Source organism: Dendrobates tinctorius, unplaced genomic scaffold, assembly GCF_039654945.1.
Source record: "Dendrobates tinctorius isolate UK_male_01 unplaced genomic scaffold, ASM3965494v1 ptg000150l, whole genome shotgun sequence".
In the NCBI taxonomy this organism is placed as follows: Eukaryota; Metazoa; Chordata; class Amphibia; order Anura; family Dendrobatidae; genus Dendrobates; species Dendrobates tinctorius.
The window spans coordinates 11,561,303-11,575,745 of NW_027361817.1; the positions used below are offsets into that span (position 1 = coordinate 11,561,303).

At 36.9% G+C, this 14,443-nt stretch overlaps 1 protein-coding gene across 3 annotated transcripts in view; it reads right to left on the reverse strand.

Moving 5' to 3' along the window:
* Positions 1–14,443, reverse strand: part of HECW2 (HECT, C2 and WW domain containing E3 ubiquitin protein ligase 2) — a 395,637-nt gene that overhangs the window by 167,903 nt on the left and 213,291 nt on the right. For all 3 annotated transcript variants that reach the window (XM_073546703.1, XM_073546704.1, XM_073546705.1), the window contains exon 4: positions 4,594–4,701. In XM_073546703.1, the coding sequence (XP_073402804.1) occupies positions 4,594–4,701 (108 nt within the window). The remainder of the gene's footprint in view (positions 1–4,593; positions 4,702–14,443) is intronic.

Genomic DNA, 14,443 nt, shown 5'->3' on the forward strand with positions numbered 1-14,443 from the left:
CATTTGGATGATCCAGAGGAGTTTTGGGAGAATGTCCTATGGTCTGATGAAACCAAACTGGAACTGTTTGGTAGAAACACAACTTGTCGTGTTTGGAGGAAAAAGAATACTGAGTTGCATCCATCAAACACCATACCTACTGTAAAGCATGGTGGTGGAAACATCATGCTTTGGGGCTGTTTCTCTGCAAAGGGGCCAGGACGACTGATCCGGGTACATGAAAGAATGAATGGGGCCATGTATCGTGAGATTTTGAGTGCAAACCTCCTTCCATGAGCAGGGGCATTGAAGATGAAACGTGGCTGGGTCTTTCAACATGACAATGATCCAAAGCACACCGCCAGGGCAACGAAGGAGTGGCTTCGTAAGAAGCATTTCAAGGTCCTGGAGTGGCCTAGCCAGTCTCCAGATCTCAACCCTATAGAAAACCTTTGGAGGGAGTTGAAAGTCCGTGTTGCCAAGCGAAAAGCCAAAAACATCACTGCTCTAGAGGAGATCTGCATGGAGGAATGGGCCAACATACCAACAACAGTGTGTGGCAACCTTGTGAAGACTTACAGAAAACGTTTGACCTCTGTCATTGCCAACAAAGGATATATCACAAAGTATTGAGATGAAATTTTGTTTCTGACCAAATACTTATTTTCCACCATAATATGCAAATAAAATGAAAAAAAAACAGACAATGTGATATTCTGGATTTTTTTTCCTCAGTTTGTCTCCCATAGTTGAGGCGTACCTATGATGTAAATTACAGACGCCTCTCATCTTTTTAAGTGGTGGAACTTGCACTATTGCTGACTGACTAAATACTTTTTTGCCCCACTGTATGTATTGACATTATGTGAAAAGCCCGGACAACCCCTTTAACCCTATCTCCACTATCTATAGCTGTGATTCTTTGCTGTACACTTTATCTGCATGTTATCATCGGCTGCAGCAAGGAATTTAGGCTCACACTCTGGTGTAAAAATACTCTGCAGTATATTTGTATAGGTCATTTTTTTGTATTTCTTGTGTATACAAATCGTGTTTACAACTAGGAATTTCTCCTGTACTTTACACAAGACCTCTTCTTATTATAATGGTATATATTGTGGACATGCTGCATGTGACATTCTGTGCATAATTAGCGGATTTTGTATAGGGCTTGTGTTTGCTCCCACATATACAGCTTATGGTTATTAACCACTGTATATTTTAAATGTTTTTGGTATCTTTTTGTGCTTTGTGTGTTCTAAGAAATAAATTTGTGACTGTTTTCATGGTGATCTCTGCTGTTTGTGTATGTCTTCTTTGCCTCTGGTTGAAAACTACGGATATATGTACTGTATCTGTTATTTCCTAGATGAAAGACAGATGGATGTGAATAGGTCAGCTACATTTCTAAGACTCTTGCTTGCATTACTCATCTCCATAGCCAGTGCCAGGATTTACACATTTTGGCTGCAGTATGTGGGCTGTTGCTTTTTATTTCAAGACTTCATAGTGAAAAGTGAATTAATTAGAAAAACGTGATTAAATTTACTGATCATGTGCACAGCACTTCAGAATTGTGATTGAAATAGCTGGCATAAGGATTCCATACAGTGCTTGGCTTATTTCCGGTCAGAAGAAAATACATCAAAAACACACTGTGTGCACATAGCCTTACACTTTCATGAACCAGAGCCCTCTGGGCCCACTCCAACATCACCTCCATTGTCCCCATCAATGAGGAAAATAAATTCTAGCATACACATGTGATCTCTTATCACCCACTTGCTCCATCTATAGGATTCTCAAACACAGAACACTTAGACTAGGACTCCTCAATCAAGGACACATGGTCATGCATGAGTCACGGTAAAATCACAATGAGACTTGTCATGGAATTGCTTCAAACTTCTCCTTATGCACTGCAAGTGAAATCCACAGGAAAAACTCACAAAGAATGGACCTGCCTCAGATCTAAAATCCACACCACATGTCCATTTCTGTGCACAAATATTTTCAGACTGATTTGTATACAACAGAAGCACAGCCACCATCTGTCAATCATGTGGTGAGGGATGGGGAGTGCTATACATCCGACTCAGAAGCACTGTGTCCAGTGTATTTTTAATCATCCCTATTCACCAAACAGCAGAATATTTTTTATTTAATTTTCTCTAATAGGAGAGAGGACTTGTCCCTGTATTATGCTGCCTACCACTCTCCATGATTTATGTAAGACCGTCATTGCACATATTAGATGGTCGATAGGCATCTTCCAAGTTCACCACTAGCTTTACTATTAGTAATTCGTTGTAGCAAAACCATGAGGGTTAGGGTTACATCCTAGCTCTACAGGCTCTGATCAGGTGCACCTGCCTGGCCCTGCATATAACCAGGCTAGGTGTTCACTTCAGTGAGTCAGCTGGGGAAGCTGACCAGAGTGGATTGTATTGGAGCTGGAGAGAGACAGGCCAGAATCCCTCTCTAGAAGAGGCTGCACAGGCCGTGTGCACCAAACCGCAAGTATCACTTGTTGTTGTGAGCTCATCTGTTCATTCATCTTTTGTGTCCGAGGATCTCCCTCTTCTGGTGAAGGAAGGTAGTGAGGATGATTTGGATGAAAGAAACCAAACACCTGATCAGGTGGATCGTGACTGGGTAACGGGAACGACAGACTGGATATAAGGCAGCCGACGCCCTTCTGAGTCGCTGGTGATTTCTCTGCTGGATTCTTGGAGACCAGTCTGATTCCTGCTTGCCAAAGATAAGTTTTTGCTCTGCTATTGAACTTATTAGTTTTGGTTTTGTTTACCTTGTTTTTTGAGTTCAGCCATCCCCAGCCGGGGGTGTGCTGGATTCTTATTCCTTGATCAGTGTTCTCTTTTGCTCTGCTTCCAGAATATTCTGAGTGCTGATATAGGGTTTGAAGTCTAGTGACTTCAGGGTCCTTTTTGCTTATCAGTTGTGTTGGTAGTATTTTTTGGCAGGGTTTTCTCGGATTGCAGACAGCAGCTTTTCTGTCCTGTCCTTTTTAGTTAGCTTGGGCCCCATCGTTTGCTCAACCTATCTTTCTATCTGTGTTAGTGTTTTCATCTTGCTTCACCGTCATTATATGTTGGGGGCTGCCTATTGCTTTGGGGTCTGCTCTGGGGCAGTCAGTTTTTCTATTTTCTCTCTTTAGGCTTGTGTAGATCTCCGGCTGTGACGAGGTGTCTAGGATCACCGTAGGAACACTCCACGGCTACTGCTAGTTGTGTGATAGGATCAGGGGTCTGCAATCCGCTAGTTTCCAACCTCTCTGATTTTCTGGGCTGAGCTTGTGTTTTGTTTTTTTCCCTCCTCGGTGACACAATCATAACAACTTGTTGCTAAGGATGATAGCTGTTTTGTTTCACTGAACTGGGACTAGCTCAGCCGTGTATGGACTTTTTTGGACAAGGCTAGGGATTTATGGTCATGGTTTTGTTTTGGTACTACGCAACCAGTGAAAATAAACGTCACATTGTTTTGACCCAAGAACCCAGTGCCTGTGTGATCTGTACCTAATGTTGAACTGAAAGCATGAATCCCTGCAATGTATACATGCAATTTTATGCACTCTCACAAATATATCACTGCAATATACTGCAGAAACAAAGTATGATTATTAGGACAAGACTCCATCCTGACATTGCCAAACAATTAGCTATATGCATCAAATTCTACAATGGAGTATAACAAATCCACAGTGCAGCGCAAAATATGTCGAAAATGGTGGCAAACACATACCAAAAGGCAGCAGGGGAACAGGAGATACTTCCCTGGTGGCATCATCCAAATTCCAAAGCAACATCAAATGATGCCCCCAGTGGAGATAACTACCTTGATACAGCCTACAATACTCCCCAGCAGCTACAGGACAAGGGAATAAGCCATAGGGATTGATCAGCAGCTGGATTTCTCTATTCAAACATCTTGATGTCTTGCAGGACAGAAATCAATGAGCCACTGAAATCGGAGGGGTTACCTTTCATCTAAGGCCTCATTCAGACATCTATTTTTCAAGCACATGTTTTGCGTTTACACGATAGAATAGTAATCCATTATAATCTAGGGAGCTATTCACATATCTGTGTTTTTTGTGGACCTTGTATACATAAAAAAAAATAAATAAATCACGGAGTCATGTCCATCATTAATCCAAATCATGGATCAAAATTATCCACAGCAGTCTATGGGCTCAGTAAATATCACGGCCATCACATGAATGGCAGCAGTGTACAATCTGCGTGCTTTCCGCGGCTAGCACCGTAATGGATAAGAGAAGATTTCTCATTTATTATTTTTATACCTGAAAATCACAGAAGAAAATCTGATGGTACAAACGGACATGCATCAAAAATGGATGAAAATCTGATACAAAGCCAATGGTTCTTGTTTTACTTATGAGAAAAATCACGCATGTCTGAATGAGGCCAAATGTGTATGGGGGCAGAACTTTTTTTTTTTTTTACAGAATAGCTGTTTCCATGTTGCACTGGTAGAGGGTCTAGAAGATGGAAATAAACAGTTGCCTCCTTGCTCAGGACTGGGTTGTAGGCACCCTTCCAATTGGTCACAACTTTTATTCAAACTTACGTTCCATAAAATATGGACCCGACTCAATTCTCCAGACAATCTGCCCCTTTTGAGTTCCAGTAACACCTCTATTCTTGGAGTCCCAAAAATTTGAAGGACAACTTTCATCTGAAAATAAATGTAAATATTGTCAATATTAAAACATAACAAATTAAAACAATAACTGCAATAATTATTAAGCGGTAAACACTCACTTATATGAAAGAGAATCTATCACCATGTTTTTTCTACATAACCTGTAAGCACCATAGAGTGGGAGCAGAGACCCTGATTACAGTGATGTGTCACTTACTGGGCTGTGTTCTGCGGTTTGCATACAATCAAGGTTTTATGAGCATTAGATTATCACTAGAGGACAACTGGCCTCATGCATCTTAGTCCAACCATGCCCCAACACTGATTAACAGCTCCCTGTCACTATACAATGTACACCGAAAGCTGTGGTGTCTACGGGATTATACTGAGCTCTGCAGCAGAAAAAAATGTGACTTTATTTACAACTGCTGCAGCCAGTAACTAAGTGACACTTCGCTGGAATCATGGTCTCTGCTCCTTGTTTGAGGAACATACAATGATGGAGGAGAAAAGCAGATCTTTTGAGGACCAGAGATTACATTTGAGGTGGTATCGAGAGATTAATTAGGAGATGTATGGCAGAGACAGATTATGGATATTAAATAAGTACTGTAATCAGGGCTGTGGAGTCGGAGTCGGAGCTCATTTTGGTGGAGTCGGAGTCGGTATAAAATGGACCGACTCCGACTCCTAAAATATATAATAAATTGGGTACAGTAATTCAACGCAGGATGTGCTGAATATTTTTTCATAGGAGTTTGGGAAAGTTATGAAATGTCCTATAAATGGCTGTTATATTCCTGATCTAAGGCTACATTCACACACAGCATTTTTCCTGTGTTTTTTGAGGAAACGTTTTTCAGCTGCAAAAGCAGATCAGCTTTTTAAAAAACTGCATCACCTGAAAGGTTTTTGAGCTCATAGATAATGTTTTCAATAGCAAAAGCAGATTAGAAATCTGCTCTATCTGTCTATCCATATCGTATCTGTACCAAAAAGAATGAAAACCGGGTAGTACACCAATATATATTCTGTTCTATCTAAATATCTTGATTATTGGATCATAAAAATGATTAAATGTCTGAGGTTCACATTGTACTACAATACATTTTTCACTTAAATATAAGCAATATGTGTGGAGTCGGAGTCGGAGTTGGAGTCGGTGTAAGGGAAATTGAGGAGTCGGAGTCGGAGTCGCAGGTTTGGCTTACCGACTCCACAGCCCTGACTGTAATTGTTAGTAATTTAAACTAGACCCACTGGGGAATTGGAGGCCAGAAAGGGGATTAGCGGAGGTAAAGTAGTAGCAAGGGGAGTGGTCGATTAGTCTGGCAGCGGAGATGGAGGGATGGGAGAGTGTTAGTCAGGAAGGAAGCAATACAGGAGATTAGATACATTCATCCATTGACAAGATCTTGAGGTTACAAATAAAGTTCAAAGTTCAGAAAGTACACTATAAAAATGACAAAGAATACTATAGATGTTTTACAGAAAGTACAATAAATAGATGATTACTTGAGATGTGCAAGATATGGCATTTGACAAACAAGGCGATATCTGTTCATGCTGACAACAATCAAGTGAATAGTAATTTGTAATTGACAGGTCATTTTTTCCACATTTCAGCATATAGTAATAGCTAACTGTAAAAGACCCTGTGATCAGTATGTGGACACGTTGGGTAAAATTTCCACATCTCTAGACAGGAAAAATGCAGCTGCAGAAAAGTGAATCCGTGATAAAAAACGCACAGAGAATTGACATGCTGCAGATTATTTTCAGCATCAAATCTGCAAGTCAAAAATAAGCAACGTGTGCATGACCCTTCAGGCTTCTAATTCACCTTGCTGGCATCAGGATTGCTTCAGGTTTCACTGTTGTCCAAAAGCCACCTACTCAAAACTTTTCCACGTACCATATCACTACATCCCCCCCCCTTGTCAGCTGGTTTAATGGCAACGGCCTCAACCAACCTAAAGCCCCCGTCACACATAGCAATCTCGCTAGCGAGATCGCTGCGGAGTCACAAGTTTTGTGACGCAACAGCAATCTCACCAGCGAGATCACTGTGTGTGACACTTATCAGCGACTGGCCCCCATGCCGGGTATCGCTGATCGTCCTGGAATGGCCCGGACATTTTTTTGATCGCTGGTCTCCCGCTGGCCAGCACGCATTGCTGCGTGGCAGGCGGGAGACCAGCGATCAGCGCACTGGTAACTAAGGTACACAGTGGGTAACTAAGCGACGTGCGTCACTTGTTACCCGCGTGTCGCTGGTGCTGATCGCTGCTGAGATCTGCCTGTTTGACAGCTCACCAGCGATCATATAGCGACACACCAGCGATCCTGACAAGGTCATATCGTTGTCGGGATCGCTGGTGCGTTGCTATGTGTGACGGTGCCCTAAGTTATTCTACATCCTGATTACGACCTGCGGCCACCGGTTGAGACCTTACCCTCCTATGTCAGGATCACAATTCTGGGAACTATGGCACCAGATGGTCTTAATGAACAACTCCGTTTTGTCTCATTTTTATACCTTTAGTTCTCTGGATTTGTTTTTCAATTTGTGAGTCATTTCTTTGTGTTTTAATTTTTCATTTTCCTTTCATGGTTTATAGTTGTATATTTGTTATTGACTCTTGACCGACTCCCCACCACCGACGCTGGATCTCAGGGTCTTAAGACGAACTATCCTATTACCAACATATGGACCATCTACCCATGCCGAGAAGTCTAAGGTCTATTATCTTCTCTATGTCATAGAATAATCATGTGATAGATATGTATTCTATACTGATTGTGCAGGGGACTAGATATGGGATACATACGAGACTGATGGTCCATGACACCATTTGGTTCTATCTGTTGCTATTAATAGATAATATGGTATTATTACTATTGGTTATTTGGTCATTCACTGTTTATATTTTCTCACTTTATTTATGCCATCCCACTTTCTTATCCAGTGTATTATTATAACACTATTAGTCCATATTGGCTCATATTTGTGTTATATTTTGTTATTTATTTAGCCTGGGTGCGTTGATGGCATTATTTAATCTGTATAGTGGCTATCTGCCCTATTACTGCTTCTTGCACTAGTTCACTTTATTTGAACGTGTGACTTTCTTCTTTTTCTCCTTCTTATCTTGAATGTTTCATTGTCTGATCCAATATGCTACATTATGCGTGGCATGTCCCAATATGAGTAGGGCACTAAATTTCTCGAATTCAAAGGACACATTGACGTATGGGATTAAACATTCGATAACTTGTACAACTAGAGCAGTTATTTATTATGCTACGTGCCCTTGCTCTTTAATTTATGTTGGAATGACCATACGTCAATTGAAAATTCGTGTTAGGGAGCATATATTAGGGATAATAGCCGCAAAAGAAATTGATGACATTTCAACATTAAAAACTATCCCTAGACACTTTAAGGTTCACCATAATTGTGATGCTTCATTATTAAAAGTGATAGGGATAGACATGGTACAACCCAATGAGAGAGGAGGAAAAATAGGGAATCTTTTAGCCAAAAAAGAAATTAGGTGGATTTGGACATTGGATACTGTGTCTCCTAGTGGCTTGAATGAGAGTTTGAGTTTTACTCCTTTTTTGTAAACCTTGCCTATTTTAGTTTTTAAACCAATTTTAATTAATAATAAGTCGTTTCGTTTTTAATTATTATATCATTTATGTTTTTATAGATTTATTTTATCCTATATACGGTCAAATAATATCCTGGCTGCAATGATATAAAAAAAATTTTCTGGATTCGTGGATACTTTGTGGAACTAAGAAGCTGTCATGAAGATTTTTATCTATTGGATATCATATCTCAATTTTTTCCGATACTATTGGACTATATAATACATTATTTTTATTCTCTATTATGTGATTTATAAATATTTATTTTTTTAATAATTATTTGTTTGTGTAATTATATATTATTTTTTATTTTGTGCATATTAGTTATTTATTATTGTAATTATATTGAATGTGTATTATCATTATTATTCTATATATATATTATATAATTATTATTTATTATGTAGGATTAGTATGTATTATATATTATATATTATTTTTTATTTATTATTATTTACTATTTATTTTTTATTACTTATTATTTATTATTATTTATTATTTTTTATTATTATTATTATTTATTATTTATTTTTATTATTTTTTATTTATTTATTATTTATTATTTTGTATATCTTACTTTTAATTTTATTTTTATTTATTAATTATTTATTATTTTTTATCTTTTATTTTTTATTTTTTACTTTATTTATTATTTATTATTATTTATTATTTTTATTATATATATATATACATTTCTATATTGTCTATTGATGAATTTATAATATAAATTTACTTTTTTATTTTTGTACACTATATTTTTTTCTTATCATATAATGTATTGGTATTCATATATTTAAATTTTTTTTTACGATGTATGTTAATTTTTGTTATCAATTGAGAGATATAATGTAATATAATGGATTGATGGTGGAATTTCTGCCTTATTACATTTGATGCGATGCTCCTGGTGGTGCGCATGCGTGCTCCGTGTCCCACGTCCTGATCTGCTGCGTCCTCGTGACCTTGGTAACGCCGGACTTAGTGCCTGTGTGTTCCGGTCACGTGGTCCGGCGCTTGGGATTGTGGGACCTCCGGACTGCGCACGCGCCACCTCCACACCCGGAGCACCGCTATCATAATCAGCGCCAATAAGCAGATTGGCGTGATTAAGTCTCCACATATAAATAACCTTCCGGATCCATTATGTAGCCACCCCCTGATGAAGGAAGGATTCCGAAACGCGCGTCGGGGAGCGTGTGATAGGGACGTGGTGACCCTTATAGGTAAAGGATTTGTCTATGGCATACCTCTGTATATGTGAAGAGTTGTAATTTTCTAATGAAAAGGTGGCACTGGTTACTTTTACATATTGTGCATGATTCTATTGCACAGGCACTCTGCACTTTATTCTGGATATATGGAAGTTTTGTGAATACACACAATTGATGTTTAAAAGGACATATGTTTATGTGTTTTTTCTTTCTAAAAAAATATTTTTCCTGTATATGATCCACTGTGTGACAATTTTGCACATTGCACTTTTTTTGTTAATTATTTTTATGTATTATAATGTTTTTTATGTAATTTTTGCACCTTTTTTACAATCCTTTTCAAATTGTTATTCCACAATATGTGGGGTATGCATATCTGATATATAAATTGGGTCTTATCATTTTACAATTTTGTGAAAACTGTTCCTATACGTGCACTCTTTTTGATTTTAATTGGTTTTAATGTAACCACCTGTATAAATAAAATAAAATATAATTTAATAAGTACACCCTGTTTGGTTTTTTATGGTTAAGAGGTCCTTTGATTGGTTGGTTGGTGTGTTTTATCCTTAATAGTGTGTAATCACTAATTTCACTAACACTGGTGGTATATTTTATTATTTTTATTATGGTTACTAATAATTGATTGGTTTACTATAGTCCAGTGTTGGTGTGTTTCTGTCTAATTAATTACTGTGTTCAGCACAGGTTCTTTTTCAACTACCGAACAATGGACTTTAAGGCCAGAGAATTGTCCTGGCAGGGACGGATCAATGCGGTATTTACTAATGGTGGTTCTACAATTACACCTGGCAATGGTTTACAATTTGATGAGTTGTTTAGAAATGTAAAGAATTTGATATATAAGCGCACAAGGTCTTGGTGGAATCGTGCTTTTTTGGAGAATTATATACAACATCAGTTGATACCTAGGGGTCTGAGAATTCAGGTTACCCCTTCATTCCCAGTCAATGATGATGAATTTATAAAGAACTGGGAAAATGTCTGTAATATGGCATCTAGACAATTGATGGAGTTGTTGGTTAAATATAATTCGAAAAATTTGGTGGAATTGGATAAACAGTTGGAGGAGTCCTTTGCTAAAGCTAAATCTTGTCTATCTACTGAGTTATATCAATCGATGGATGGTCAATTGGAGAAACATATCGACCAATGGACAAAGGAGATTCAGGCTAAACAGACGGATAAATTATTGAGAGACCAAAGAGATCTTGCGGACGGGAGAATCTACAGATGGCGCAGATACCAAATGGGGGAGAAAAATCGTGATCGATCCATCTCTTTGTCATCTAATCCTGTGGCAGGGGATATTTCTGGTGCCTCCTCTTCCGCCTCTGTCTCTGCAATTTCTACACCGAAACGTAAAAGGGAACCTCGTTATGTACCAGTCAAGCGGACATTTAGATATTCCCCTGAGAATTACAAGAATAGTCTAAAGGTGATTAATTTAAGTTCACATAATTTTTCTGATATTGAAATGGAAATTTTGAACAAAGGTCTTATGTTTTGCCCTACAGCTCATTTTGATAAATTTTCTGCAATAAAGGATTTACATTTGTTTGCTAAAACTTATTTTTAAAAAATATTTTCACAATGAAAAAATATTGCAATTGTTCCCAACAGAGGCGGAACAGAAGGCATTAGTCACCTTGAAAGAATTGGCCCAGGAGCATAATGAATCAGAGGGGGGTAAGATTCCGGAATCGATACGCCCCAAGTCACGGAAATTTCCCCCCTTGTCAGCTTATCCAGTGGTTGAGACATTTGTAAAAGTTGTAAGTAGAGAATTGGAGAAAATCCCTAAATTTCCTCATGTGGAAAATCTTACTAAGAAGGAGAGAATGATTTTAAAACATTTACAGGAAATACCGGACGTAGTATATAAACCAGCTGACAAGGGGGGTAATTTGGTGGTCTGGCCTAAACAACTCTATGAAAGGAAGGCCTTTAGGCAGCTGATGGATGAATCATGCTATAAAAAACTAACCTATAATCCATCTGATAAATTTCAAACTGAATTGATGGGTATTTTGAAGGAGGCATTAGAGACGGATGTTATTTCAAAAGATTTATTTGTGGCATTACAGATGCCTGAACTGACGATACCAACATTTTATTTGTTGCCTAAAGTCCACAAAAACCAATCAATCCCGCCCGGTAGACCCATCATATCTGGATGTGGAAATTATTTGGAGAATGTTAATAGATTTGTGGACTCTAGACTACAACCACTAATGGAGGAATTGCCTTCATTTATTAAAGATACAAATGAATTTTTGAAAAAGGTAGATGGGCTCCACATTGGCAGGGACACTTTATTAGTGTCATGCGATGTGGAATCACTTTATACGAACATTCGTCACAATGATGGTATTAAAGCTGTGGAATATTTTTTATATTCATCAACTACACCGAAATCTATGTGCCAATTTATTGTGGAACTCCTAGAATTCGCTCTTTCACACAATTTTTTTCTATTTAAGGGGTCCTTCTTCCTACAGCTCCAGGGCACTGCAATGGGTGCTTCTTTTGCGCCAGCCTATGCAAATCTATTCCTGGGGCTGTGGGAGAGGGACCTCTTTTTCTCTGGATTGGCATCGTCAATGGAACATGTCCTAATGTGGGTACGTTTCATTGATGATGTTTTTTTGATATGGGAGGGGTCGGTGGAATCCCTTCATGAATTTATGTCGGGTCTGAACAATAACTCTTTTAATATACATTTGACATACCAGTTTGACCAAAATAAAATGGAATTTTTGGATGTCAGTGTTAGGAGAGGTGAGGATGATTGTTTACACACTGATATTTTTCGGAAATCAACATCCGTCAATTCCCTTCTCCATGCAAATTCATCACATCCACCAGCTATGATACGATCCATCCCAATAGGACAATTTTTAAGATCGAGAAGAATTTGTTCAAGAGATGAGGACTTTGAATTACAAGCTATAGAATTGAAACAGAGATTCTTAGAACGTGGGTATAGCCACCGTTCTATTAAAAAGGCCTATAATCGGGCAAAAAATACTACCAGACATCAAGCGCTTTATGTGAATAAAACTAGAGAAACAAATCATTGTGTAAGATATATCACGCAGCATCATGGCCAAACTGATCTAATGAGAGAAGTTTTGACCAAATCTTGGGGAATTTTAAAAATAGATCCTATATTGTCTAACTATATAGGGGACACTCCGAGCATTACCTTTAGAAGATCAAGAAATATAAAAGATCATTTAGTGAAAAGTCACTACGTATCTACTCCATCCCCTGTTAGCTTTTTATCGAGTGTAAAAAAACCATTGGGTTCTAAGCCATGTGGGAAATGCGTGGCATGTCCCAATATGAGTAGGGCACTAAATTTCTCGAATTCAAAGGACACATTGACGTATGGGATTAAACATTCGATAACTTGTACAACTAGAGCAGTTATTTATTATGCCACGTGCCCTTGCTCTTTAATTTATGTTGGAATGACCATACGTCAATTGAAAATTCGTGTTAGGGAGCATATATTAGGGATAATAGCCGCAAAAGAAATTGATGACATTTCAACATTAAAAACTATCCCTAGACACTTTAAGGTTCACCATAATTGTGATGCTTCATTATTAAAAGTGATAGGGATAGACATGGTACAACCCAATGAGAGAGGAGGAAAAATAGGGAATCTTTTAGCCAAAAAAGAAATTAGGTGGATTTGGACATTGGATACTGTGTCTCCTAGTGGCTTGAATGAGAGTTTGAGTTTTACTCCTTTTTTGTAAACCTTGCCTATTTTAGTTTTTAAACCAATTTTAATTAATAATAAGTCGTTTCGTTTTTAATTATTATATCATTTATGTTTTTATAGATTTATTTTATCCTATATACGGTCAAATAATATCCTGGCTGCAATGATATAAAAAAATTTTTCTGGATTCGTGGATACTTTGTGGAACTAAGAAGCGGTCATGAAGATTTTTATCTATTGGATATCATATCTCAATTTTTTCCGATACTATTGGACTATATAATACATTACTTATTTTTATTATCTATTATGTGATTTATAAATATTATTTATTTATTTTTTTAATAATTATTTGTTTGTGTAATTATATATTATTATTTTTTATTTTGTGCATATTAATTATTTATTATTGTAATTATATTGAATGTGTATTATCATTATTATTCTATATATATATATATATATATTTATTATTATTATATAATTATTATTTATTATGTAGGATTAGTATGTATTATATATTATATATTATTTTTTATTTATTATTATTTACTATTTATTTTTTATTTTTTATTATTATTACTTATTATTTAATTATTATTATTTATTATTTTTTATTATTATTTATTATTTTTTATTTATTATTTATTTTTTTATTATTTTGTATTTATTAATTTATTTATTATTTTTTATCTTTTATTTTTTACTTTATTTATTATTTATTATTTTTATTATATATATATATACATTTCTATATTGTCTATTGATGAATTTATAATATAAATTTACTTTTTTATTTTTGTACACTATATTTTTTTCTTATCATATAATGTATTGGTATTCATATATTTAAATTTTTTTGTACGATGTATGTTAATTTTTGTTATCAATTGAGAGATATAATGTAATATAATGGATTGATGGTGGAATTTCTGCCTTATTACATGTGATGCGATGCTCCTGGTGGTGCGCATGCGTGCTCAGTGTCCCACGTCCTGATCTGCTGCGTCCTCGTGACCTTGGTAATGCCGGACTTAGTGCCTGTGTGTTCCAGTCACGTGGTCCGGCGCTTGGGATTGTGGGACCTCCGGACTGCGCACGCGCCACCTCCACACCCGGAGCACCGCTATCATAATCAGCGCCAATAAGC